The 27,789-nt window shown below is 49.7% G+C and overlaps 2 protein-coding genes across 6 annotated transcripts in view; one reads left to right on the top strand and one right to left on the bottom strand.

The window, feature by feature from the left end:
- NR3C2 (nuclear receptor subfamily 3 group C member 2) overlaps positions 1 to 18,676 on the top strand; it is a 325,725-nt gene extending 307,049 nt beyond the window's left edge. For 2 of the 3 annotated variants that reach the window (XM_045552095.1, XM_045552096.1), the window contains exon 9: positions 9,687 to 12,417. In XM_045552095.1, the coding sequence (XP_045408051.1) occupies positions 9,687 to 9,842 (156 nt within the window). In that variant the 3' untranslated portion in view covers positions 9,843 to 12,417. Of the gene's footprint in view, positions 1 to 9,686; positions 12,418 to 18,126 lie in introns of those variants that run through there. The other variant, XM_045552097.1, reaches the window with a different exon arrangement.
- ARHGAP10 (Rho GTPase activating protein 10) overlaps positions 18,092 to 27,789 on the bottom strand; it is a 277,640-nt gene continuing 267,942 nt past the window's right edge. For all 3 annotated transcript variants that reach the window (XM_045552099.1, XM_045552100.1, XM_045552101.1), the window contains one exon: positions 18,092 to 18,802. In XM_045552099.1, the coding sequence (XP_045408055.1) occupies positions 18,714 to 18,802 (89 nt within the window). In that variant the 3' untranslated portion in view covers positions 18,092 to 18,713. The remainder of the gene's footprint in view (positions 18,803 to 27,789) is intronic.

Here is a 27,789-nt window from a genome sequence, read left to right as displayed (position 1 = left end):
GGGTCTCGCTCAGGCTGGTCTCAAACTCCTGACATCGAGCAATCCACCCGCCTCGGTCTCCCAGAGGGCTAGGATTACAGGCGTGAGCCACCGCGCCTGGCCCATTTTGAAATTCTTAATGAACTGTGAACAAGGGACTCCATATTTTCATTGTGCACTGGGCTTCACAAATTATTCAGCCTGTGCATAATATAAGCTATTTTAAGGTCATGTTGCTCAGAGGAGATGAGGAGGGGAAAGGGCATTGAGCAGGTGTGCCCAGGGACGAAGGTAGCAGGGGCGTGAAAGGCAGACAGCATGGCTGGAGCCAGCATGTAAGAATTCAAGGGAACAAGGGATCATCAATATGGTGAAAGGAGCTTTAAACCTAAGGCCTAGCTTTACACAAAATGGAAATACGGAAGGAATTTCATAAGCAGAGAGACTATGGAGCGACAGAAAAGAGGAACATTGTCAGTGCCATTTTAGACTAGAGGAGATCATTTTAAATGACTGATATTTAACAGGCCAGGAGGATGTCAGTTGACAAATTAAGTTCATCAAGCTCATGGTTAAAGGGACTAGAAAATGTATATGGTTACCCTGTGTACAGTCCGTCCTCATCCAAAGACTCTGCACTTATGACCTCACCTACTCACTAAAATTTATTTGTAACCCTAAAACCAGTGCTCTGGATACTTTTGCAGTCTTTACCAGATACAAACAGATCAGTGAAAAATGTCTGGCCTGTGTCAAACAAGGTGACTGTGCTGTCTTCGTTCAGCTCTCATGTCATAAATCATCCTCTTTGAAGTCTATTTCCTGCCTTTTTTTTTTTTTGCCTTTTTTTTGTTTGTTTTTTGTTGGTGATTTTGCTATTAGATGGCCCCTAAGCATAGAGCCCAAGCACCATTCCTAAGTGCAAGAAGGCTGTGATGTGGCCTACAGAGAAAACATTAATATGTATGTTAGAGAAGCATCCTTTGGGCATGAGCTACAGCGTTGTTGGCCATGAGTTGGATGTTAAGCAGTCAGCAGTATACATTAAATAAGGTGTCTTGAAACAGAAACTCACATAAAATATACATATATACTGATCATTTGATGGAAAACGTGTGCCCAGCAGCTCATGATAACCTGACCCTGTAATACCGTAGGAACAATCAGTGTTTGCAGTGGCTTTATAGGACATAAATACCTCAAATATTGAGACTCTATGGTGAATGTACGTAACCCATGGGGAATGTAGGCTCAAAGGGAAATGACTCAAAGGAACAGCCAAAATGGAAGGCAGTGATGGAGCCTCACTGTTTGATTGGCAAATTCCAGAACCTTTAAGCTGGATGATGTCTTGTACCTAGCCCAACCCCCTTACATACGACAATTCTTTATGAAGCATTTGCTGAAGGCTAGAACAATCTGTATAGCAATTGGAAAGCCAGGTCTAGCTCCCATCATATTGCTTCATTTTGAGACCTTTCCCCCCCCCCCCACATTTCAGTACTTTTGAAATCAGGAGGCATCTTATACTTGATTTATATGTTTTAAACAAAACCTGTTCTCCAAAAAGCTGTTACTAAATGTCTGAGAGGCCTTCCAATCCACAGGTCAGCAAACTTCTCTGTCATGGGCCACACACTGCTGTAGGCTTTTGGGGCCAAACGATCTTCGTTACAGCTCCTCAACTGTGCCATTGTAGCGTGAAAGCAGTAATAGATAACCCATCAGTGATTGACTGTGGCGTGTTCCAGTTAAACCATTTCATATAATTTTAACATGTCACAAAATACTATTCTTTTGACTATTTTACAACCATTAAAAAGTGTAAAAAATATACAAAATTGAAAAAACTTACAAAAACATTCGGCCAGATTTGGCCTGCAGGGCATACGTTGCTGACCTGTTTGATTTAATGATATCGTAGAATCAAGGAAGGAAAACAGGCCTTGTTCTATTAACTTGAGACACCTTGGTTTCAGTCATTCCTACATAAGGCTGTTTCTGCCACGGAGGTCTGTGCTTTCTATTTTTTCAGAAATTGAAATAAGGATTTAACTGCCTAACCTAGCTGGATTTAACCTGATATTAAAGTTGGTAACATATAAACATAAATTGGTTTGGATTTTTAATTTGCTCAGTATAGTATACATTTGCAAAAAAGATCTAGGAAGTATTGAAAACAAAATTAGGAAAAGTTCATACTTCTATATACAGTAACATGCCGATGCATCTCAAACACAACCCTTTCATTAGATTTCCTTTGTTCGGGAATGTTCTAATTATCCCTTTATCTTTAAGCCCTACTTTCTTCTTTTCCATTGTGTCATTTTTCTTTGTGTTTTTCACATGTACAATAGACCTGATTCACAAGAAGGCAGAGCTGTGATCTAGAATGAGGCTTGTAATGCAAGGAAACTTAAACACGATGGAAATTAAATCAAACAAAAAAATTAGAAGGAAATTGAGCCCATCTTGCTTAGCATAGCATCCAAACAACGTATGTTGAGGATTTACCATTCATCACTGACCAGAGAGCAATGATCGGTGTGGAATTTGTTAGAAAAGTGGTGATGAAGAACAAAGTCAAACATAACCTCAGATAGCAGATGCTAAGGGATGGGGGCTGGTAAGAGTTTTCAGAAATGCCCTGGGTTTTTCTATGAGACACTGAACGGCACTTTCCCCCGGCAGCCAGCCCGCTCCTGGGCAGGCACTGGTGGGACCCACACTGCCCAAGCCCGCACAGCCTGGTCCCTGGAGCAGCCCTGGGAGGCTGCCTGGGACAAGCCCGCTCCATCACTGCATCCGTCAGCTGGGCCTGTGGATGCAGGGCTGGAGGTGCCCACATCTTGGCCTGCAGCCCTGGCTCTGGCCACCCTCACAGGGTGTTCCCTCACCTGGAATTTTGCATAGCTCCCGTGAGATGGGGGGCAAGCAGCCCTGGGGAGTCTCATCTCCTGCTGGTCGGACACACTGGAATCCAGATGCCTCCTGCCCACTGTGTGCTGACCCTCAGCAGAGGTGGGCAGTCCCTTAAAACGGGAAATCAACAAACCGTTCCCTTTCCAGATGGTGGCTTTGCTGCGAGAGGTGTGTCAGAGCCCCCAGATGTCCTGCTAAAGTCCCCAAATGCCTCTTACATGCCTAGCGTTTAGCTGAGGCACTGAGCATGCCCATCTCTTGGTCAGATCTAGGGAAGCCTTCAGGACGCTGCTCAACTCAGCCTCTGAGAGAACCCGCCAGGAACACTCAGCTGAGTAGTGGCACTTTGGAGCCTGGGGTTTTGGAAGGAAATCTACAAATGGCAGTTTGACCTCGCATGTGACTAAGTGGGTGGGGGAGGGGCCTTTGTTACCATGTCACATTTTGCTGTGACAACCAGCCAGAGAAGTGCAGTGCCACGTGGCCACAGGATGCCCACCTGTGCACACGCAGGCAGCTTCCCTGCCAGCCTGCGCTGGGACGAAGTTAGGGGTTTTGAGCCCGTTGGGATTTTTTTTTCAATTGTTTATTTTTATTGTGGAATATACATAACATACAATTTACCATTTTAACCATATTTAAGTGCAGAATTCAGTGATATTAAGTCCGTTCACATTGGTGTATGCAGCTATCACTATCCATCACCCCAGACAGACACTCTGTACCCAGTGAACCCCAACTGCCTGTTCCCGCTGCCCCCGCCCTTGGTGAGCACTGTTCCACTGTCTGTCTTTGTGACCTCGACTACTCTAGGTGCCTCACACAGGTAGAGTCACGTAATATTTGTCATTTTGCTCATCTCACTCAGCATAACATTTCGAGGTTCATCCATGTTTCAGCATGTATCAGAATTTCATTGTTTTGAGGCTGAATATTATTCCTGTGTGTGTGTGTATATATACTGCCGCGTTTTGTTCATCCATTCATTTCCTTTGGACATGTGAGTTGTTTCCACCTTTTGGCTGTTGTGAATAGTGCTGCTATGAACATTGCTGTACAAGTACCGGTTCAAGTCCCTCATTTCAAATCTTTGGGTATATATCTGATAGCAGAATGCTGTATTATATGTTAATTCTATGGTTAACTTTTTTCAGGAACTGTCATACTGTCTTCTATAAGACTGCACCATTTTACATTCCCACCAACAGTGCACAAGGGTTCCAGTTTCTCTACATTCTTACCGACACTTGTTTTCCTTTTTTTTTTTTTTTTGAACTAATAGCTATCCTAATGGGTGTGAAGTGCTACATCAGAGTCCAGAGTGCTAACCATTATGCTATGGAACCTTCTCGAAGTGCTGTCTCCTTGTGGTTTTGGTTTTGATGTGCATCTCTCTAATGACTAGTGATGTGAGACATCTTTTCATGTGCTTATTAGCCATTTGTGTATCTTCTTTGGAGAAATGGCTATTCAAGTCCTTCATCCATTTTTGAAAGTGTTTGTCTTTTGTTGTTGAGCTGTAGGAGTTTTTTAATATATATTCTGGATATTAACCCCTTATCAGATATGACTTGAAAACATTTTCTCCATTTCTGTGGGTTGCCTTTTCACTCTCTTGGTAGTGTCTTTTGATGCCCAGAAGTTTTTAGGTTTGATGTAGTCATATTTATCTATTTTTTCTTTCATTGCCCGTGCTTTCGGTGCTGTATACAAGAATAAACCTGTTTTGTTTTGAATGAAGGCCAAACTCCTTATGTAATCACTGCAGGTCATTTTCCAAAGTTCATGAGGCTATTTTTGGAATACCTGGACTAAATAGTCGCTAGCCGTTTGTGACCCGTGAAACTACTGGTGTTAGAATATTTACAGTTGAATGCATGTATCTTTTGCCCTAAACCCATTCATATAGCTGGCTAAAATTCTGATCTTTGAAAATAAAGCTTCTAACTTTCCCCCTGTGCTCATTTCGGGCAAAAGCTTGATCCTAATTTAGGTGAACCTTCTGGAGTCAGCAGATAATGTATGAGAAATGAGCACGCCATTGAAATCAGTGGGACCTAGTTCAGAGAGGCTGTTACGGTTCAGGCTCTGTCACCACTTAAGCGATTGTGTAACCTCAGAGAAGCAGCAGCAGCCCCAGAGGGGTGGCAGGAGGGAGACTCTCCCTGCAAGACATTCTAAGAAGCTGTCTCTTGCAACAGGAGCAGGGCATGGGGAGTAGGGAAGAGGCACAGAGAGGGCCCAATGGCCTCATCGTGGGGACGAGCCAAGTGCCATCAGTCGCTCCGTGACCTTGCCAGGCTCCTCTGCCACCCTGACAGCTGTGGCCCATCAGGCTGGAAGAATCATGCTGCTCAACTGCCGTGATCCCAACAGATGCATTCGGCACAGAAGGAGAAGTCAGTGCACAAGTCTCTGATTCCTAATAACAGGGGCCTCTTATTGCTGATTATAATTAGGGTTCTTGCCTCTGCCATCCAGCCGGGTAAGGCCACTGGGCATCAGCACTGAGGCCCGGCCAGGCCGTTTGAGGAAGGCATGCCTGCTGCCCAGCAAACGGGAGGGCTGCTGTCTCTGGCTGTGCCCACCCTCCCCACTGCTGCCCCAGGGCCTCTCAGCACAGCGAGCAGTGACCGGGGCTCCTCGCCCTGCGGCACGGCGTGGCACGCATAGGAAATCCCATTAAAACCCAGCAGAAACAAGTCGAAGGAAACTGGGATCCCAGGGAAAGATGGAAAGGGGTCAGCTTCATGGATGGAGTTTCATGGTATTTTACTTGGTGCCACTAACATGAAGATGCTCATTTAAATCACCTAGTTTTTGTTTTGGTTCATTGATTAAAACTGACAACAAGCTGTCCTAAAAAACAAACAAAAAAAACCACTATTGAAGTAAGTTATTCCTGAGCACTGGGAGTTTGGAATAACTCAGAGAAACCCAGAAGCAAGAACGCGGCGACAGTAGCTTTGTGTCCCTGTAGCCTCAGGGCTGCGGCAGCGCCAAGGGGCCTGTCCAGGTGTGGGTGCTCCCAGCTGTGGGGACGGGGGAGAGCCGGGCTCCTGCCTCCAGGAGCACCCCGTGAATATGAAAAGTTAAAACAATGAGATGTAAACAACAGGGTAAAAGCAGAAGGGATGTCACCTGACTCCACCGCTAATTGCCAAGTAAATTAGACAGAAGTGTCCCCTGTGAGGTCAGAAGAGAGGCAGGATTCTTTCAGGCAGGGCCCGGGAAGAGCTGGGAAACAGCCCACCCGATGCTGACATCACCTGGAAAGAGTGATGCTAAAAACTGTGCCAAGTGAGTGTCCAAGGCAGGTGCTGGATTGTCCCCCAGAGAGCCATCCACAGTCATCCCAAACTGACTGACTTGCAAAGGTCGTCTTTCCCCACTGTTCAAAGTAAATCACCGGCTCTCCCCAGCGCCGGGGTTGGGGATGGCATCGTGAGGACACGTGTGTGCCTTGTACCTCTCGTGTCCTTGTTTCCTGGCTGCTCTAGGCTCACATGAGGGCCGCGGCTGCTGTACTCTGCGTGCGCCAGCGCGTCGTGCCAGGGTGGTTCCCAGATGCTTACGCAAATGCAGAGGGGGCTGTTAGATGCTTTGCCGCAGCACAGCAGTGTGGCTTATGAATGATGGTCCGTCGTGGCTGGTCAGCACCCTTGGTAACCCCGTTGTTTGATATGTGACTCTCGTCCATCTCTCACGGCCTTGTCCCTACCACTCAAGGTCTGCCCTCCTATAGCTCCCCACTTCACGTGCCTGGTTTTTTCCAGTAGGGATGGTGCCCTGTACTGTGGCTCTACCCTCTCTGAATCACCTGCTCAGGGCCAGGCATCTGCGGGTCCTGCCCTGAGGGCCCACTGGCTGTAGCAGGCCCGGGCTCTGCAGGTCCGTGAGCGCTTGGGGGCAGCTCAGACCAGAGCAGCTCATGGTCTCACCTAGTGGCTGGGGCCACCTGGCTTCCATTCTCACAGCTGATCCCTGATATCACCAGCTGCAGTTGTGGCCAACGGTTGAGGTCTGCAGCCCTGTGCCAGGGCAGGGTGGCTTCTATGGCAGCCACTACCTTCTACTGAGGCCTGCTGAACACCCGGCCCCATGGCATGCTAGCCGCCCCAGCAGAGGGTGAGCCTTTTCCTGGGCATGGTTGCTGGTGACCGTCCCCTCTGCCAGGTGATATCGTGCTCACAGAGTCAAAGGTTCAGCCCTGGCTGCCAGGCCCACGCCATGTGCTGGCTCTGACACCAGGCCCCCGTTCTGCAGGCAGGTCCCCACCCCGCTGCGGTGTAAACACAAGCCCTGCATATCAGCTCATGACTGGGAATGAGCTGCTTTCCCTGGGACCTGTAGAGGTGGGTGGTTAATATGCGAGTAGTGTCTGGGACACCTGTCCCCAGACAACCTGTGAGGAAAAACAGCCGAGCCCCTGGCCTCTCTCCATCCTGGTCTGCTCTCTCAGCATCTCTCAGGCGATGCTCAGTGCTGAGGACGCGTTTCTGCAGGCGTTGCAGGTGTAGGGAGAGAGGCACCCAGAAGGCCTGGGCCCTCTCCCCGTAACAGGCTCACAGGGGTGCAGGGCCTCACTTACTCTGTTCCTTGTCTCTTAACACGTTAGCACATGTCAGTGTTGCTGTCACCTGTGTGCAAATAGGGACCCTTCCGTGGCCCCGGGCCTGCTGTGTAACGTGATGGCCATGCAGCCCACCTCCTGCAGGAGGCCGTGTGCTGAGCCTGCCTTCTCCGAGAGCCCCTTCGCTCGAACGCACCTCCTTCCCTCTCTCCCCGCCTGGCACGGGCAGCCCTGAATTCGTGTGTTGTCTGTGCTCAGTAGGGAGGTATGCAGACACCCCGGGAGCAGGCTTTGCTGTGTCGCTGCGGTTTCCCCGGTGCCCGGCTCAGGGCAGGTGCTCGGTGGCTTGGAGGGATGGATGAGGATGACTCGTGGATCAAGGACCCTGGCCCTCCCCACACCCCCTGTGGCCTGAGGACAGGGAACCTTTATCCCTGGACAGGAGCAAGGCTCAACTCTAGAAGTGTGACAGGTGTGGCCACCAGCCAGAGTCATCCTAGTGGGGGGTTGATACTGCCTAGAAACTGAGATGTCTCGCCTCGGGTTAAAATTTTTTCAAAGGAAAAAAAAAATCTGCACCGGCCTGCAGGCAGCCACATGGAGCGACTGCGGGGGTCAGGGTGCACTTGGTCCCGAGCACCTCCGCGGGTGCGCAGGGCTGTGCCACCCGATAGAAGGGCGGGGTGCCCAGCAGGCGGCACCACACCTGGGGAGCCACAGAGTAGCTTTAGCTTTGACAGCCACTGGCGTGCCGTGTAAGAAACGACATTAATAGAAAGGGGAGAGCAGGTTTCTTAATACCATTCCTGGAAAGGCAAAAAAACAAGGTTCTCCCCATCCTCATTTTGTCACAGGGGGACCTGAGGGCCAATGCCACAAAGATGGCACAGAGCAGGGTTTGCAAACTGAGTCCCACAGAGGAAAATGGTGTTTTATGGCGGAAGGATGGAATTAAAGAGGTTTTGCCCCAGCAGTACTTCTCAACAACTTGAGGAATTATCGACATCTGTTCGGCACTTGCTCCATGTGGGTGAAGTTTACTGGGTCACTCATTCTGTCCTTTGAGATAACTCAGAGGCTCACAGGCTGTTATCCCCACTGAACAGATAAGGAAACTGAGCCATAGCTTTTACAAAGTGAGCATGCCTGTGTGCCCCGCGGATGGTGCTGTGTGCTATTTCTCAGCTTCCTTGACCCCAACATCCTGTGGGTACAGAGCAGTTATTAAATCTCGGTCCTTAGAACCTGCGTTGGGGAGTATCAACCTGCAGGCTGAGGGTGTGACACAGGCACAGACAGAAGCAATCTCACCGGATTCACTGTGCTAAGAGTATATTGTATGGCAGGTAATGTTAATATTGTCTACTGCAAATGCACTGGGAAGTGACAAAAGTCATTCTTCCCATAGTGGGGTTTGGAATTAAGAAAAATTAGAGTGCATTTTTTCTGCTTTGAAATCATGTTCCATGTAAATGGAATAACAATCAGTAATGCTGCACAGCATTTATGGTTTTTGTGTTTTTTCAACTTAACAGAATTAAGAGTTGTTCAGGTCCAGGGGATAGGAAAGGTTCTTGGGTCATGGAGTAGGGAAAATGGGCTGGAGGGAGAGCCCAGAACTTGGCCTTGCTGCCTTCGTGCTCTCGAATCAGCCTGAAAGAGAAAGCAGCCAAGCAGCCAAGGAGCCCCAGTCTGTTCCCCACCAGTGCAGGAAGCCAGAAGGAGGGAAGGAGGTGAGGACGCACTGGCCTTCCTCTCGGCCACTGGCAGGGCCTGGCTGGGGGCACCACACACCTGCCAGCGAGTGGCTGCTCCTCGCCCTCCCGGGCATCTGCCACGTGGACACCCTCAGTGACCAGTATCCACTGTGCAAAGCAACACACCAGTTCACACCTTTAGAGCAGTTCAGCAACCCAGGCCCTGTTAACAGTGTTACTGTCCCTGTTGCCTCTGATACATTCAGTGTTCAACCACCACCCTGGCTCTGCTGGCTGAATCTGTTTTGCACGACAGGCATATTCCCTGACAGGTGACGCGAACACCCTTCTTCCTCTCCCAAGACGGAGGACTTAGCTAGATGAATTAGGACACAGCTTCCTGGTGGGCTTCCTGAATGTGGCTCTTTGAGTTCACACCAGAGTTAGGACGCGAGGGGTCCAGGGACAGAAGTGAGGCCCCCATGTCACGGCCCCTCTGTGTCTGTGTGTTGCAGCTGGTGAGTGACTTGTTGGAATTTTGCTTCTACACCTTCCGAGAGTCCCAGGCCCTGAAGGTGGAGTTCCCCGCCATGCTGGTGGAGATCATCAGCGACCAGCTGCCCAAGGTGGAATCCGGGAACGCCAAGCCGCTGTACTTTCACAGGAAGTGACAGAAGACGTCTTCACAGAAGAACTTTGCCTTAAGTTTCCCCGTGTTATTCCACACCCACGAAGGACCCAAGAAATCAGATTTTTAACATGTGATGGTCGATTCCCACTTGTTCAGCGGTTTCTCAAGTTTAAAATCATGTCAGGGGTTTGGAGCCGGGAGAGCTGTCTCGTCACGTGGATTTGACAAGACCCGAGCAGTCAGAAAGGATTCTTCCCTCTCCACTCCCCAGTGCTTAGAAACATGTTCCTGTTCCTCTGGATGAAAAGCCATATCTAGTCAATAACTCTCTGATTTTGATATTTTAACAGATGGAAGTTTTAACTATGCCATGTAGTTTCTGGTATCGTTCGCTTGTTTTAAAAGGGTTCAAGGACTAACGAACTTTTTAAAGCTTACCCTTGGTTTGCACATAAAACGTATAGTCAATATGGGGCATTAATATTCTTTTGTTATTTAAAAAAAAAAACCACAAAAAAAAAATTCCTGTTGTGTAATAACAGAACACGTGGCGGGGGACAGTGGCCTCCTCCAGGGCTCTAGTTCGCCCATGACTTCTGCATCACTGGTATACACACTCGTTAGCGTCCATTTATTATTTAATTAGAATGGATAAGATGTTAAAACAAAATGCCTTGGTTTCGATTTCTAGTATCTATTGTGTTGGCTTTACAAATAATTTTTTGCAGTCTTTTGCTGTGCTGTACATTACTGTATGTATAAATTGTGAAGGACCTGAAATAAGATATAAGGAACTTTTGTAAATGAGACACATACAAAAAAAAAAAAACTTTAATGGTTAATAGGATGAATGGGAAAGTATTTTTGAAAGAATTCTATTTTGCTGGAGACTATTTAAGTACTATCTTTGTCTAAACAAGGTAAAATTTTTTTTTTTTTGAAAAGTGAAATGTTCTGCATGCATAATGAACCGTTTACAGTGTATTTAAGAAAGGGAAAGCTGTGCCTTTTTTAGCTTCATATCTAATTTACCATTTTACAGTCTCTGTTGTAAATAACCACACTTAAACCTCTTTGGTTGTCTGTAAGCTTTTCTACTTTTTCTGTACTTTCTGTTTTGTTCTTGGTCTCCTGCCTGGGGCGTTTGGGGGACTCGAGCACCACGTTTTCTGGCTTCTGCTTCGTCCTGCTCCGGGGAATGACAAGCTGCAGGGTGGCTGCAGCTCCCTGAAGGTGTCATTCGATGCCACACGTGAGAGAGGAGGTCCGGGGAGTGCTGCGGCTTTAGCAAAGCGGCCTGTTTCCCCTTTTCCCTCCAGAAGCAGACGCAGCGCTGGGAGAGGGGGACCGGGAACTCGCCAGCTCAGACAGCACATTCTCCTCCCATTTCAGAAAAGCAGATTTTCTCCTGTGGCAAAAAAAAAAAAAAAAAAAATTCCACACTACTCTCTGTCAGAGGTCAGCTATTTCCTTCCGATGTCCGAAAGGGGTTCTGCACTCCTGGAAACCGGTCGTGGGAACACGTGTATCGTAGCAGGATGCTCTGGGACGATCCGTCTTGGCGAGGTTCACTCTGAATGGCGTGGAGACTGGGAGCTAAAGGGTTTTTAGATTTTTAAAAGGTAGGTTTTAAAATTAAATTTTATACATAAACAGTTTCGGAGAAATAAAAAACTAGAGATCATGTAAGCAAGAAAGTGGCACTAAAATTTTTAATTCATTAATCTGTTGGGCACTAATGCAATTTATGGCTTTTCTCTTACCCCAAGTCAAAACCGTATATATCTCTGGGGAAACTAACAACATGACTGCACTAAATAAACTACTTTGAATAGAGGCCAAATTACCCTTTTAAAAGTGCTGATAATCATCAGGTACTCAGTGAAATCGTATTATTTTCCCAAACCTAAAAGCTGCAGCTAGAGCAGCCCAAGGCCAGGAGAAGGTAGCCAGCGCTCGCTGGTTTCCAGGGTTCACCATGCAGGCAACATTACCGTGTCTTTCAGAAGACACCTGCCTTATGCAGGGGGCCTGTGAAAGCTGCACCCAGAGGGAGGAGTTTTTCTTACATAATTTGCAATTTCAGGAATTTAATTTATAGGCAGATCTTTAAATACAGTCAACTTACATGCACAGCAATATGAAAGCCACACTTAGAAGGTGATAAATACACAGCGTGCAGACTGGGAGTTTCTGGAAAAGAAATGGCTTGCAACAGCAGTTTTTAGTTCAGACTTTTTTTATAAAATGGGAGTTCTGACTTAACCAGGTTTGGGATGGAGACGGTCTGCATCAGCTTTTTGTATTAACAAAGTTACTGGCTCTCCGTGTGTCTCCTGGTAACTTTGCTTGATTAAAACAGCCAAGCCATATTCTGAATTCACTGTTGAATGCCTGTCCCAGTCCAAACTGTCTGTCTGCTCTTATTTTTGTACCATATTGCTCTTAAAAAAAAAATCTTGGTTTGGTACAATTCATAATTCACCAAAACTTCATATAATTAAAAAAACACTAAATTAGTTCAAAATGAAGCAATTTATATCTTTATGCAAAAACATATGTCTGTCTTTGCAAAGGACTGTAAGCAAATTACAATAAATCCTTTACTTTAATCACCTGTTGTTTTGGAGACAGTTCATTTGAATGTCTAGAGGTACACCTGGATTTTGTGCCCTTCCAAATCCTCACATGCGCTTCTGCCTACATCCAAGATGGAGTAACAGCGGTGTTTCCCCCACCCCCACCCCGTTAGGAAGAAGCCTGTGGTAGCCACGTTAATTCTGCTCTTTTGGGACTGATGCGATACCTTGTCTCTAATACTGTTTCTAATAGTTGGCTCACGAAAATTTAACAACCAATTTAATAAGAATAACTTGCTACCATGTAGCTGCTAAACACCATATGTACATTGCCTCATTTATCTTCACAACTGCAAGAAAACATGTTCATTCTGCAGACTTGGGACTCATGTCCCCAGAGCCCCATCTTGCCCCAAGGCTCTTCGTCTGCGTGGTCTCGTCCTCTCACCCCCACGTCCCTTGGGCTGGCAGGAGGCTCAGATCCCCACTGGCTGCGACAAAGCTTCTCACACTCCTCCCGGGCCTCTCCCCCGGACTCCACTCACTCACAGGGACCACGGGAGAGCAGTACGCAATTGCCAGCTCGTTTTTAAATAGAAAACATTGATTTCCCACAAGATAAATTCAAGTGCAGCACATGTTTAATGTTTCACTTAACTGGTGATTGTTCAAATTATTTGCTTTCAGAAAGAGAAGGCTATTGGATAGTTCAACGAATCCAACTTTAACACAATAGAGATATTTCTGGAACCCGGCATAGCCATTGAACCACAGCTTCGGTAGAGAGTTGTGGGCACAACTTACTTTTTTTTTGGGGGGGGGGGGCGGTAAAACATCTATAAATGAAAGCAATTTTGTATTTAAAAATTTAAGAAATTTGACCTGCCAGGGAGCAGGGCTTTTCATACAGAGCCCCTCACTGGAGACAAAAGCCATGTTGGGCTGTGAGCACGCTGAGGTTGGCGGGAGGCCCTACCAGGGTGTACCCTTGGCTAATGTGGGTGCCCTTTCTGAATCGAGCAGGCTGGTTCTTGGGTCAAGCATGACCTTATTTCTAAGAATTTCTAAGAGTGTTCTCAGGCCCAAAGAATTCAGCTACACATTTAGGAATCATTAGCTAAGAACTAAGTCTCTGCCACGGAGACAGCCAGCCGCTGACGCTACAGCAGTACAACTCAGGCCTCGTGACGCCTCTATAGTTAGGGGTTTGTTGGCTTCTGTATGCTGAATACCCACCAAACAAATAGAAAACATTGTCCCTTTATGTAAAAGTCAGCTCTAACATACTTTTTGATAGACTGTGCAAGTGTATGCAGATTAAAATGACTTGATTGCAAGTATCTCTAGCACTTTAATTTCAAGACATCCAATTGCTAGTGTAGCAATTTTCCTGGAAATAAAACATCGGCTTCCCAAACAACATTGGATAAGGGAAGATTAAGACATGATCTCAATGTTCAGCATGGATCAAGACTGTGTCCAAAGCAAAGTGAACAGTGGGGCAGCGTAGCAGGCAAGTTAGCAGCTGCATAACTCCCCAAAACTTAGCAGTTTAGATCAGTCACCATTTATTATTTCTCCACGGGTCTGAGCAGGCTGGGGGCTGGGGGGTGGGGGCTGTAGGGCTGTTGTCAGCCTGCCACTGTCCTCCAGCTGGCTAGCCCGGGCTTATTTTCATGGCAGAGCTAGGGCTCTAAAAAGTACAGTGGAAAGGTATAGGACACTTCCCAAGCCTCTGATTGCATCAAGTTTGCTCCTGGCCCATTGGCCAAACCAAGTTGTAAGTAAGGTCAAGCCCTGAGTCAAGCTGAAAGGGCCCTACCAAAGGGCACAGATCCAGGGAAGGGTGAAAGACTGGGATAATTAAATCAGTCTACCATTTGCAATTCCTCAGGTATTTTTCCCTAGAATGTGAGTTGCTAAGACAGGGGGTTCTGAGTTTTCCCCAGTCTGAAAACCCCATTTCTATGGATCTTCATGCCCTGGCCCAGCCCAACGGAAGGAGGAGCCTAGCTGCTATGAAAACTGGCTTAAGCTGGGTCTTGTTGTGCTGCTCCCATCATGCAAGTTGCTCCGCTTTGCAGTGTTTCCTCAGTGGCTGACCCTCCAAGGAAGGAGGATCCAGACCCCAACACGTGGCCCTAAGCTGCCTACATGTATCCCATTGCATGCATTCACTGCCCAAGTTCAAAGTGCAGGCTCTTGAATGAGCCAAAAACAGAATCAAGCTTATCATCAGAAAGTATTCTCCAGCGTGTTCTTCTAACCAGTAGACGGAGTTACTTTTAGCCAGACATTAAAGCATGAGGAGAATGAGGCGGTTGCCCAACGGAGGGAAGCCATCAATCACCACCCAGGCCAGTCAAGGAGGAAGCGTGCTGACAGGCATGTGCGACGGCATTTGCAGAGTGAGGAGCAGGAAAGCTGCTTGAGGACACATCCCCAGAATGACATCCTCAGATAGGAGAGAGGAAAGAAAGTTGCAGGGCTCAAGAAGATTCAAGAAGTCATGGAAATCATGTGGCCAAGGAAGGAATGGCCAGACTGGCTTCGAGAGACTTGAAGGGAGAACCATCAAGAAGGCAAGAGGCACCGTACCTGGCAGTGAATGGGGAAGGAAGACGATCGCAAGTTAAGGAGGTGGAGGATGCCCTTGGGAAGCGGGGGAGGGGCCGAACAGCACCTGGCAAAGGATGACAGCAGGGAACAGACTTTGGAGAAGAGACGCTGGCAGGAAGCAGGGGGAGGCTAAGAGATAAGAAGGGCCACAGAGACTTGCACCACAGGACCCTGCCACTCCCTCCTGTCCCCTCCCTTCACTAAGCCCCGATTTCCTGCCGTGCACCCTTCAAGCACTTCGGTTCACTCCCATTTAACTGTCACAACATGCCAACGAGGCTGGTCCTACTCTTTCCACATCACAGAAGGAAACTGAAGCATAAGGAAGTCCAGTCACTTATCTGAGGTCACCAAGGCACAACACAGTGAAAGTAGGATCTCAAAACAGGTTGTTGTTAAACACAGAAGATGCACTGTTAGCCACTGTATTCGTTTCCTAGAGTTATTAACAAAGTACCTACCGCAAACCCAGTGGCCTGAACGACAGAAACCTGTGTCCTCCCCGTCTGGAGGCTGGAAGGCCAAGATCCGGGTGCCAGCAGGGGTGGCTGTTCCTCGGGGCCGTGGGGACCGATCCGCTCCGGGCCTCTCTGCTCGGCTTGGAGACGCTGCCTTCTCACCGTGTCTCTCCACGTCGTCTTTCCTCCGTGTCTGCCTCAGTGTCCAGACTGCCCTGTTCTAAGGACATCAGTCACACTGGGTTAGGCCCACCCTACTGTGCTCATCTTAACGCCGGTTACATCCACAGCGAGCCACATCCTGAGGTCCTGGGGTTAGGACTTCAACGTATGAATTTGGGGGGCAGAGAACAATTCAACCCGACAACAGCCCCGGAGCCCTGGCGGCACAGCAGGGAGAGCACAGGGCTAGTTACGGACCCCGAGCAAGTGCTCTGCTCCGTTTTCTCATCTATAAAACAGGATCGTTCCTCCTGGCTCTCGGTCACTGTAAGGAACAAATGAAGCATCCACGAGTGGCACAGCACAGACACGCTCCCCTCCCGCTCCTCCACCTGCAGATGCTCTGCCACAGAAGCAGCTGGCGCTGCAGCCGCACAAGCCTTCGGCCCTGTTCTCACCTGGCATGTCCTATCACAGGTGCAGCGGCTGCCGGGAAAGGCCCAGGGTGACCCCACCAGTTGCAGGCCCCACACCCCAGCTGTAAACAAGAAACACCAAGTCTAAGTGCACTTTTTGCCCGAAGCCACCACCATGCCTCGGAGTGAACACAGGCTGCAGCCTTCAGCAGAGGTTCAGGGCCAACCGCACCCCTCCGGCAAAAAGAGCAAACACACACCTCATTTCTTCATCCACCAATATAAGAAAACACCTCATGATCCCGTTACTAAGTATATTTTGGGCCACGCTCGAGGGAAGGCTCCTTGCCAGAGGCCTTGGCCAGCCTGGCCCCTCTGGCGCTCACAGGTCACGTTCTCGGAGGGAAGCAGCCCTGGCCCCCCTCTGTCCTCCCCCGGGGAACCACAGGAGGGTCTGCAGCTTTTGGGGCTTTGGGCACCTTTACAGCCACACTGTTGTGGTTTCACTAGTGTCCCACTGCCATCCCATAGAACACAATGGCCTGCTGGCACAGGTGCAAGTCACAATCACAGCAGGACAACCAAGGGAGCACACTGCACCACGTACTAGGCGCACTACTCCTATTAGGTCGTGTCAACCCCAAACCTGTGGGTATCATTTCCTTCTTAGGAGGCAGGAGCCTCCACGGGTTAGCAGACTGAGCTGTGACTTCCTTAACCAAGTGGCAGTAAAAGCACATTGGGACAACGCTGGGTTGGGTGCACCTCACTGTGAACGACGTTAATGTTGCTCAAGCCAATAAATCCAGTCCTGGTGCAGTGGGTCTTTATTTGTAATGCCCCGGGGGATACAGCAATCAGGAACACTGCCAGGAAACCAATCCCAGTGCCAACCTGTGCCCACCCCGACTGCCTGGTAGGTTGCCTTTCCTTCAGATGGGTTTCATCGAAGTGGGACACCCCAGCACCCTCTTCCCACAAGCCAATTTTCCCTTCTACACCCCAAGCAGCGAGCAGGGGCAAGAAAGGATAGCTCAGGAACAAGAGTCTGCAGGTTCTGCCACCCGGCTGCAGGGCCCAGCTGGCCCGTGCGGCTGTAGGAGGCGGCCCTGGGCTCCTCAGCAGTCTCAGTACCCTCCACGGGGCCCACGGTTCAGTATTTCCATTATGTTGCATTGAAACTATCATTTTTATTTACAACACAGACACTTTCCAACAGGCACATTCCCGCATGCACACATGAGCCCGAACTCCACACCCTCACAGGGTCCACCTAAGGTGACTTCAAAGCTGCTAACCAGCAAGTTCTTGAATCAGTTCATCTGGGGAAGAGGCAACAGACACATCCTCCTTTTGGTAAATTCTTGAGAGGAGTCTGACAGGTCCAGGAACCTCCCGTGGGGGCGAGACATGCCAGGCCAGGGCAGCCTCTGGCGTGAGGCTGGTGTCCGAATCCTCCAGCCACTGAAGCGAAGCTCGGCATTCCAAGGGAGTCCCCTCCTCCCCGATGAGGTCAGTTGAGCCCGTGCCCTGAGTCAGAGGCTGAGAACGAGGACGCCCCAGAGCAGGGCCTGTCCACGCTGGGGGTGGCCATCAGCCTCAGGCAAGGCGGGAGAGAGCAGGGCCAGGGCTGCGGTCCTGCAGGACAGGCCTATGTGCCCCGGTGCCAGCCCCCCAGCCTCCTGCAAACTAGTCAGATGGAGAGATTAGCTCCCAGGCCTGCAGACAGAGGTGCGTGTCAGGTGGTGTGGAGGAGACAGGTACGCAGGGAAGCTACCTGGCAGGGCCGGCCTAGGGGACCACTGGGGACAAAGCCCCAAGCCCCGTGCAGCTGGCCGGAGGAGCCTCCAGGACCTCACCCATCAGAGACGGCCACTGCCGCTGCCCCCAGGAGCGCACCCCGCTGCGGACACTCAAGGCTCCCCGTGACCAGATCCCACCTGGAGCGCGTGCCGGCACCAGAAGGAAATGAATTTCCATGCACGGGCTGCCAGATCACAAATCATTACAGAGGGAATGAATTCCACCATCGCTTCCCCATATTAGGACAGACAATTCAAATAGTAAATTACATTTTATTTCATTTACAGAGACCTTGAGGCAAAAAGGTGGTGTTTGGAAAACAGCACACAGGTGAGGAGCACCAACAAGAAGCCTGTTATAAATGTGCCGGTGTGCTCTGCCCGGGCACGTGTGCGTGGGGCCCCAGGGCGGCCGTCTAGGAAGGAGCAGGCTTGCAGGGAGCATCCCTGCTTCCCTCTGGTAGAGACCATCCCCCGGCAGCGGCCGCCAGAGCCAAGCGTGCACCCCGTGAACGTAACACTGCGAGGAAGTACAGTTCCCTTTAGATCTCAGCAGCAGGTGCTCGGGAGCGGGCGGAGACGGGAGGTCTGGCAGTGTGACTGCCTATAGGCTGGTTAATTAAAAATCACAAGTCCTGATGCTTGACATATGAAGAGTCCATCCTGCTAATCCTGATGTTCCTCGCCTGCTGCACAAATCTATGCAGTTCTGTGCATTGTGTCCCGTCCCCCCGCCCCCTGGTGCTGATCATGATTCGTAATTCCCGAGAGTGGAGGTGGGTGGGCTGGGGTCCAGCCCGGGAGGAGGAAGGCAGCTCACCACACCCAGGCAGGTCCTTGGGCACCAGGGTCAGCGGGGCTCCCAAAGGCCCGGGCTACAGCAGCTTGACGTAGTTCTGTGGAATCAGCCCCCTCTTGCCATTCAGAGTCCCTTCCAGCCAGCCAGGCTCCCTGGAGGTTTGCACTGCAAAGGAAGAGAAGCCACTTTTTACCACGGTGCCCACAAGCACTTGCCTCCTGGCTGTTCACTGTACCGCTGGGTCTCTTAAAGGCTCAACCAGGGAGTGGGCAGCAGAGAATGGGCCCATTTCTGGGATGTTCGGTCACAAAGTCTGTACAAGGGTTACTGATAGGCTCTGCCTCCCTGGTGTGGCCACCCCAATCCTCACCCACCTTCCTGTAGCTGTCTCCCGACTAGCCTCTCCATTTCCCGTCTGTCCCTTCCGATCCACCGGGCAGAGTTGCTCAGTGAACTCCGTAGAATACAGAGCCGATCACATCGTTCTCCTGCCTAAAATCACACCCGGCTCTTGGTTGGTCTGGCGCACGGGTACCTCTCCAGGAACCCTCACTACGTGCAACGCCCTCTTTCTCTATTTTTCTCTACTCTTTTTTTGAATGCTGATTGCAACTCAACAAACTGAGTTCATGGTCCACTCACAGGTAGCAACCCACAGTTCGGAAGACACCAAAGATCCAATTCTAATTGTCCTTCTCAACAAGGTAAACATTTGTTCTTCCCCACCTTCAGTGAAATAAGCATACGCTCTGGCTGTCTGCATGACCTTGGCCTTCTGCTACTGCCCTAATGTTCAGCAAACTTCCGGCTTCGAGGTCTCTGTGTAGCTGTCCCTCTTGGCCCTGGATGCTGTTCCCTGCCTTTAGGCCTGGACAGTGCCAGCTCACCCTTGAGATACCAGCTTCGGGGTCCCCCCCCCAGGAACCCCCTCCCAACACTGTAGACCAGGTCAGGGCCTTCAGTTATACATCCCACATATTCTGTGTGAGAGAGACGGGGGGGGGGGGGGGGGGGGGGGGAGAGAAAGAGGGGAAGGGAGGGAGGGAGGGATAGAGAGAAAGAGGGGAAGGGAGGGAGGGAGGGAGGGAGAGAGAGAAAGAGGGGAAGGGAGGGGGAAGGGAGGGAGAGGGAGGGGGAAGGGAGGGAGAGGGAGGGGGGCGAGCACAGAGAACACCTGCGTGCATGTGCCAGACTCCCCTTCTAGTCTCGGCTCTAACATGAGAGCACTTAACATACAACATGTAACATGAGACCTCATATTCCCCAGCACCTAGCACAGGGTCACACGTGATTATTTGTGTAACGAATGAATAAGGAAATGAATCAGAGACGCGCTCTCAAAGCAGTCTGGCAGCAAGTCCCTTTCTTCATGCCCTCAATGACCTTTACCATGACACTGTTCCCCAGAGCAGGATTTTTAAAGGCTTCTCACTTCCTTCCTCCAAGTGCCCAAGCTGGCAATGCCACCTGTGTGCAGCCACCGTCAGGGAAACGGACTGGACGCTATGCAAGAAGTGCCTTTAGAGTTGCAGGGACGTGGGGGCCTGAGTGGACAGGGCCCCGGGGCTGAAGCCAGAGGCCTGGAGTAGACTCCCGGCTAGCGGGGTGCACCTGGGAAGTGACTCACGCCCTGAGCCTTGCTTGGCTCTCCACTTGCAAGGTGGGGGTGACCAGCACCGAGCCTGCAGGGCCCGCTGTGAGGAGTCAGTAAAATAGTTTATGTAAAACTAACCTGCGTGTGGCTCATGGTTTCTTCTCCTATACACACACGACCACGCTCTTGCACAAACACAGGCTGGGTATTAATAAAAGGTAGGCTGAAGAGGAAAAAAGTGATTTCCCACAAAGTTGGGGTGAAAGAAGGCTTGAATGGGGGAACCAAGGCCAGGCCGGGAACCTACACATCCCACATCCCCACCCACCACCTGCTCAGCCCTCACCTCCCTGGAAGGCGGGAGCCACTAGGGGGAAAAATGCCACTGACTTAGGGAGGGGGTTGGGGACTCCCTCCCAGGGGCTGGCGTGGGTGGGGCGGGGTGGAAGAGTCCGCAGCACCAATTCCTAGGTGTCCCCAGCACAGGAAAGGGGCTCAGAGGCTGCAGGTGAGGCCTGAGAGGGTCTCCCTGCCTCTCTGAAGACCTGACCTCTCTCGGTAGCATCAAACCCCAAAATACCCATCCCAGGCTCCTCTCTGTGCTTGGTTTATCAAACTGCTTCCTCCGATGGCAGTGAGACAGTTAATTCCACTGTCAACTGGGCCAGACCACAGTACCCAGGTATTTGGTCAAACATCATTCTAGGTGATTCTGTGAAGATCTGGTCAGTTATTCTAGACGTTTAGGTGTGATTAACAGTTAAATCAGTAGACTGAGTAAAGCAGATTAGCCTCCCCTCTGGAGGTGGCCTCGTCCCATCAGTTGATAGAACAAAGGCTGGCGCCCACCTTCCCCAAGAGGGAATTCCGCCCACCTTCACACCCAGACTGCAGCCTTCCCCGGTCTCCAGCCTGCCGACCTACCCTGCGGATTCCGGATTCACCAGCCCCTACAATCACATGACCCGTTCCTTAAAATAAGTCTCTCTCTCTTGTGCGCCGCCCACCCCCTCTCTCTCTCTGTCACACACACACAGAGCACAGCCCCTGTTCGGTCCCTTTCTCTGGACAGTGCTGACTCATACAGGCAGTTGCAGGACTAAGACAGCATCTCATTTTGGGGAAGGTTTTTACTCCAAGAGACAGTGAATATAATGGGAATGAGATGGGTTTTAGAGTCCCCATGATCCCGGCTGGAACTCTGGCTTTTTAATGACCGTGACCCTGGACGAGTTGCCTATCCTAGCCTTGGTGCTCTTCATTCCTCAAAGAGAGTAAACGATAGCTCATTAGCAGTTGTTGAAAATATTAAAATGAGACGATTTATAGCAAAGTCATGCCAGGAACACACCACATTTCCATGCTGTGTCCAAGGTAGGCAAGGAAATGTATAATTTCAAAAGCAAAACAGAAGCTAAGTACCTCTTGACCATCATTCATTCAACCTGTAAATCCTGAGCACAGAACCTGGGTGTGCCAGGATTTGCCACCTCTCTCCAGGGCCTGCCCCGCCCCCGGCAACACCCTGCACTCCAGTCCTCTACTGCATCCTTCCCGGCCTGTGCACCACACTCAGTGCTCTCTGGGGGTGAGAAAAACAAGGTATCTTCATTTTGTTGCTTCTTAAATAACTTTCCTACTTGAAAGTTGTATGGAATATGCCTATGTTGCTGCACCCAACATAAATTTAATGAACACTGATGCCAATAAACACAACCCTAAATAACCTGCTCCTGATAATGCAAAGCAGTTTAGATTTTATGGCTCAACCGGGAAAAGGTAAAAGAGGTAACAAAGGCCCCGGGGCTCCCAAGCTTCCTGGCGGGTGTTTCCTGCACCCAGAAGGCGCTGATGGGAAATCACTTGATGGCTGGAGTGGCCCAAGTGGCCTGCTGTCTTAAAACGCCCCAGAACTGCACGAGGACTGAATCCAGGCACTCTGGTCTGCAGGGCCAGAATTCCATTCTTTTAAAACAGACTTTGCCTTTTCAGAACAACTCTGATCACAGCGAGTGTCACAGCTGAGCCTCCGTCCTATCCGCGGAGCTGGCTCAGACCCGGAGCACCCAGACACCTCTGAGAAGAGGAAGCCAGGGAGTCATGTGAGACAAGGGAGGGCCAGGGACCTGGCATGGCAGCACCTCCCCTCTCCCAGGAGAAAAGGGCTATTTTTATTCATGTTATTTTCCAAGACACTTTCAGAAATCAGCATTATTTTGACAGGTATCACTTAGGTTTCTGGTAGCTGGATTCTGAATACTTCTGGGAGTCCCATTTCTAGCTGCAGGGCTTCAGGCCCCCACGACACATCAGCCCAGCAGCTGGCCAAGAGCTGTGACACCCCATGTGCTCAAGCCCCCTGCCCCACACCCGCCACACATGCTTTCATGGGAAACAGCTCACTTGTGACAACTTGAGGAGTATCTGTTCGTTCATTCATTCATTCACTCCCTAATATGCCATCTCAGGGCAGGGGATGCTGCCACTCGGGCAGGCACAAATCATGCAGCAGGAGCTCCAGAGTGGCCTCCTGCCCAGAGAACTGTCTGTGAGCAGGGCAGGGGTCTGCCTGTCCATTTTTCTGGGCGGGAGACATGGCAGCTTCAGTGTCACTGCCCCGTGTCCTTCCCTATGAGCTGAACTCTGCCTGCAGGTCTCAGTCAAGGAGCCCGACTGTCCTCCAGCCACGGGGCCCTTGCCAGCCTCATGCTGGGAGGGGACCGCGCATGGAGCAAGACTGCTGTGGGGCGGGGCCCCGACCAGCACTGAAGACAGATGTCCTCCACCGGCACTCCGAGGGCAGGAGACGAGACAAAGGATGGAGGAAGTGAACTGAAGACAGTTTTCCTCACTCCCAGCCACAGCCTCCTAGCGGGGGGACTGACACCTGCACGACACACGGGCAGGCAGCCCAGCAGTCAGCCCCAAGCACTGGGAGCACCAACTACGTGCCAGGAACAGGGTGGACCCCACACCGCAGACCCTAGATGCCACTAGTATGGGAGTTTTTTAATTGCAGTAAAATATATATTAATGTCATATAAAATTTACCATTTTAAAGTGTACGAGTCAACGGCATTAAGTACATCCCCAATGTTGTGTAACCATCACCACTACCTATTTCCAGAACTTTTCCATCTTCTCAAACTGAAACTTACCGTCCCCCCCCCCCCCCCGTCATCAAGTTCCTGGTGGCCTCTATTCTGCTTTACGAACTTGCGTATTCTAGATATGTCATATAAATGGAATCATACGATATCTGTCCTTTCGTCACCAGTTTATCTCACTTAGCATAATGTCTTCAAGGTGCATCCATATTGTGGCAGGAGTCAGAATTTCTTTCCTTTATGGCTGAACTAAAGCCCTCTGTGGGTGTGGACCACATTGTGTTCCTCCACTCACCTGCTGATGCACATCTGGGTGGTTCCACCTTCGGGCTGTTGTGAAGAATGCGGCCATGGCCACGGGTGTGCAAATATCTGTTCAAGTCCCAGCTTCAATAATTTTGGGTACATATCCACAAATGGAATTGCTGACCCCTATAGTGATTCTATGATTAATTTGTTTGAGGAGCCACCATCCTACTTCCACAGTGGCTGCACCATGTTACGGTCCCACCAGCAATGCACATCCTCAATAACACCTGTTTTCCACATTTTTGCCAAGAGCTGTCCCCAACGGGTGTGAAGTGGTATCTCGTGGTTTTGCCCCGTCAGCATGATTTACCATCCCATAACAAAAGGGACAATGGAGCTAGTGACAACAACAGTTTGTGAGAAGCTACCTCCAGAACAGAATCTAGACTTTTTTCTTCCTCCAGCATAATGTAAACAATATATGTGACAAGTATTTAAATCATTGAAGCTTCATCACAATACAGGGAATACCGGTACCCACCACACTCGAGAGCTGCAACGGGACCACTAGGGAGGCTTGCGTCCCTCCCCGGGCTGCGTCCTGTCTCCCCGCGTCACACCCCTCCCTGTCCCAGGGCATCAGTAGCTCCAGTGTCATGTTTCTCATTCTCTTACCCCAGCTATGGCTAAAATACAGTTTTATCACACACATACGTATCCCTAATAATATCCCATTGATTTCGCATAGTTCTGAGCTTAACCAGAATTACATAACGTCTAGTCACCTGGCACTTTATTTTTTCACTTAACATTTTTTCTACGATTCCCCCATGTCAGGAATATATTTAGGAATCACACTGTTGGCCGGGGGGGTCTCCATGAGATCAACTTTCCAAGATAATGCCGAACTGTTTTCCAAGGATTATTCTGTGTCTATTGGAGTGATTAAAGTTTAAATCACCAGAGGCTTTGAAGGATTAATCTGGGCCACACCTGCTCCCCTAGCCCTGGCGCAATCCCGTCTACGTGTGGAAACAGAGAGTCCGGGGTGTGTAGGAACGCGCCTCGCTTGCTGCTGGGTGGGCGCTCCTGGGAGCCCTCCCGCGGGCAGCCCTGGCAGGGCAGCCACTTCCCACCTGCCCGGAGGGTCTGCCAGCTGCAGGGCCGCCTGTCTGCAAAGGGAGCGGGACTGACTAGACACCCACAAAATGTATTCCTAGGGTTCCCCAGGCCCAGAGGAAAAAGAGGTCCCTCAGCAGTCACAGGAACATCCACTGCCCTGACACTTGACAAACACAGCCCTCCCTGGGGGGATGTGGGAGGCACTTCCCAGAACAGCAGCTAAGATTAGCGTGTCTACTATAGAAACAAATCTTCAGCCTAGAATTTGAACTCATAACTTAAGTCCAGGCCCACCCAGCAAGAGCAAAGGGCAAGGAACAGTCACCGAGCTACATAATTACTAAAGACCCCTTTGCCTGCTACGCTCTGGGTTCAGATTTCTCACTGTTGTACACATTCCAAACCACAGAACTACTGATGGTGCAGCCCAGGGGTCACTCTGACCTCGGTCTTGTTTTCTCCAAAGGCCGCTGAATGCCATAAACCAATTTCCCTTGTTGTCTGTACGAGGTATAAAAAGGGACTGCACCCGCAAGAGCATCTCTGGATGCTGGAAGATTCCAAATGGATAAGTGAACACAGAAAAAAATATCTTGGGCATTTCAAGAACACTAAGTATTTCAGGGAGTGTTCCTGGCGACACTCCTGTGGGCTGAATCGTAAATAGTGGCCACGTGGAGCACTGCCTGGCTCCACGGAAGCTGTGGTCATAGGGCGGCCAGTCTGTCTTGCTCTGTCAGTTGTCAGAAGGGAAGACCCCACCGCCATTCAAAGAGGGGCTTCACTAGATGTGTTCTGGGCAAGCATACACTTTTAACCAGCTAAGAGATCAACTGTGCACAGAAGATGAAGGTGCAAACACAAAGAAAGAATAAACCCAGCTTAAGGGCCTTCAACCTACTGTGCCCTTAAGAACCATTCCCATTAAACAGAGCAAGTGTCACGGTGTTGCTCCCAAATGCCTCCCACCATGCTCAACCGCACCACTACACAGAATCGGGAGGCACCGTGAGACATACAATGACACGCTCACGTACCTGGGTAGGGGGAGGGTGTCAACACATCAAAAAGGCATTATCAGAGTAGCCAGCCTTTGAGCAGGGACCGAGGAACTACTGAGACACCCTGAGTGCCCCCAACAGCAAAGTCCAGACAGAGCTGGAGGCCGGCTCCACAGAGCACAGACTCTGAGGAAGATGTGACTGGTCTCAAAAGGCAGCCACGTCCATGGCATGCCGCGACGTGTCCCGCGTGGCTTCACGCCCAGCAGTATCTCCCATGAATGTCTGCGGCATCAAAGCCTTATCCTCCAGGAGCCCCAAATGCTACCTCGACACAGCATCAATCTTGCAGACATCCCTGGAGATGAAGACTCTGACGCACAGAGTACTTAAGGGACCTGTCCAGGGTCACACAGAAAGTAGAAAAACCAAGGTCTGATCTCAGACAAAATAACTGCAGGGTTTACATTCCATATTTACCTGCTATCAATGGCTCTCCTCTTCCAGAACCACACTGAGATACCGGTACGCGTGTATATGCATGTACATACATGTGTGTGACTGTATGTACATGCACGTACATGTGTATACACACACTCTCTGCTTTCTAGGAAGTCTCCTGCAAGTCAGCTGGTGCCTTTAGAGCTGGAGAACTTGTCTCCTGGCTCAGACACCTACGGTCCCCCTCCCCTTCATCCGTGACATCCCGTCTTGCTGGGGTTGAGTGTGGCCATGATGCCCAGAACTGCGGCAGCCATCTCGCCCCACTCCCCACCCAGAGAAACCAGCCAGAGGCCCAAGTCCACAGGCTGAACACAAAGAGATGGAAATACTTTGGTCTTTGATGACATCTTTGAGAAGATGAATTAATCAACCCTGGAGCTTCCTACTTTCAGACTTCTTATTTTGTAAAGCTAATCCTTTTTTATGTGTGTGAGCTGGTGTCTCGCTATGTTGCCCAGCCTGGCCTCGAACTCTTGGGCTCAAACAATATTCCCACCTCAGCCTCCCGAGTACCCGAGAATACAGGCATGAGCCACCACACCCAGCTTTAGCTAATCCACTTTCGTGATTGATTTAGCCAGTTGTGCCAGTCTTTGTTACTCACAGCCTAAGGCATCCAAATAGATATACCTTCTACCAAGGTAGCTATCTCACAAACCACACTGTGCAAGGGATTTCAGAGGCTTCTAAACAAATCTAATCACACAAAATAAAAATTCATCATCATTACTCAAATGGGTGAGTTTCAATACTACCATCTCAGCTTCCCCTTTGGGCAGCCGGTGTGCCAACATGTGACAGGCCTGGAGCAGGGTGGCTATTTGACCACACTTTCCTGGCAAAATCGTATGTGTGTATGTTATGGTGATAAAGGAATGATCTTGCTTCTATTCCAAGAACAAAATTTCTCAACAAAGTATATCCTTCTGTTGTATGTGGGGTTTTGTTGTTTGTTTTCTGACACAGAGTCTCTGGCTCTCAAGAGCACTTGTCGCACACATATAGAAATCTATTCTAAATGAGGCAACTTGCTTTCTGTAAAACAATCGTCAGCAAATGCTGCATTACTGACAATACACCACTGTGCCTCGTGTCGATATATTCCATAAATTCCAAACATTCTGGCTAATCAACCATTCCATTGCAAGCATCTAAGGTTCCCACTGCTTCCCCAGAACTCTTCTGGGGAGCTCCACCCACACATGACATCACGGTTTCCACAGCAACCAGTGAATTTCATAATGAGCAGGAAGGACTGGGGAGTGAGGGAAGAAATCAAGGCAGAGGGAGGGGAATACATAAACTGAACCATAGGAGAACTTTTTGAAATATTAAACCAGGCATGGCTCCTAAATGCTTCCGTATGAATATTAAACATTCAAAAATCTACACCCTTGTTTGAATATGCAAAGTCAATATCCATATCTGGAGAATTCACACACTGTTTAAATCGTCAAAAATGGAAAGCACAAAACTGGTAAGGGAAACAGAAATCATCGTGGTTTGAACATAGTATTTCTTCTCTGATAACTCAGATTTGGCCAACCTGAAACATTTAGGAGGCTTGGTTGGGGA

This window comes from Lemur catta, chromosome 5 (genome assembly GCF_020740605.2).
Source record: "Lemur catta isolate mLemCat1 chromosome 5, mLemCat1.pri, whole genome shotgun sequence".
NCBI classification, from domain to species: domain Eukaryota; kingdom Metazoa; phylum Chordata; class Mammalia; order Primates; family Lemuridae; genus Lemur; species Lemur catta.
The sequence above is the reverse complement of the archived record's forward strand: the minus strand, read 5'-3'. Positions and strand labels throughout refer to the sequence as shown.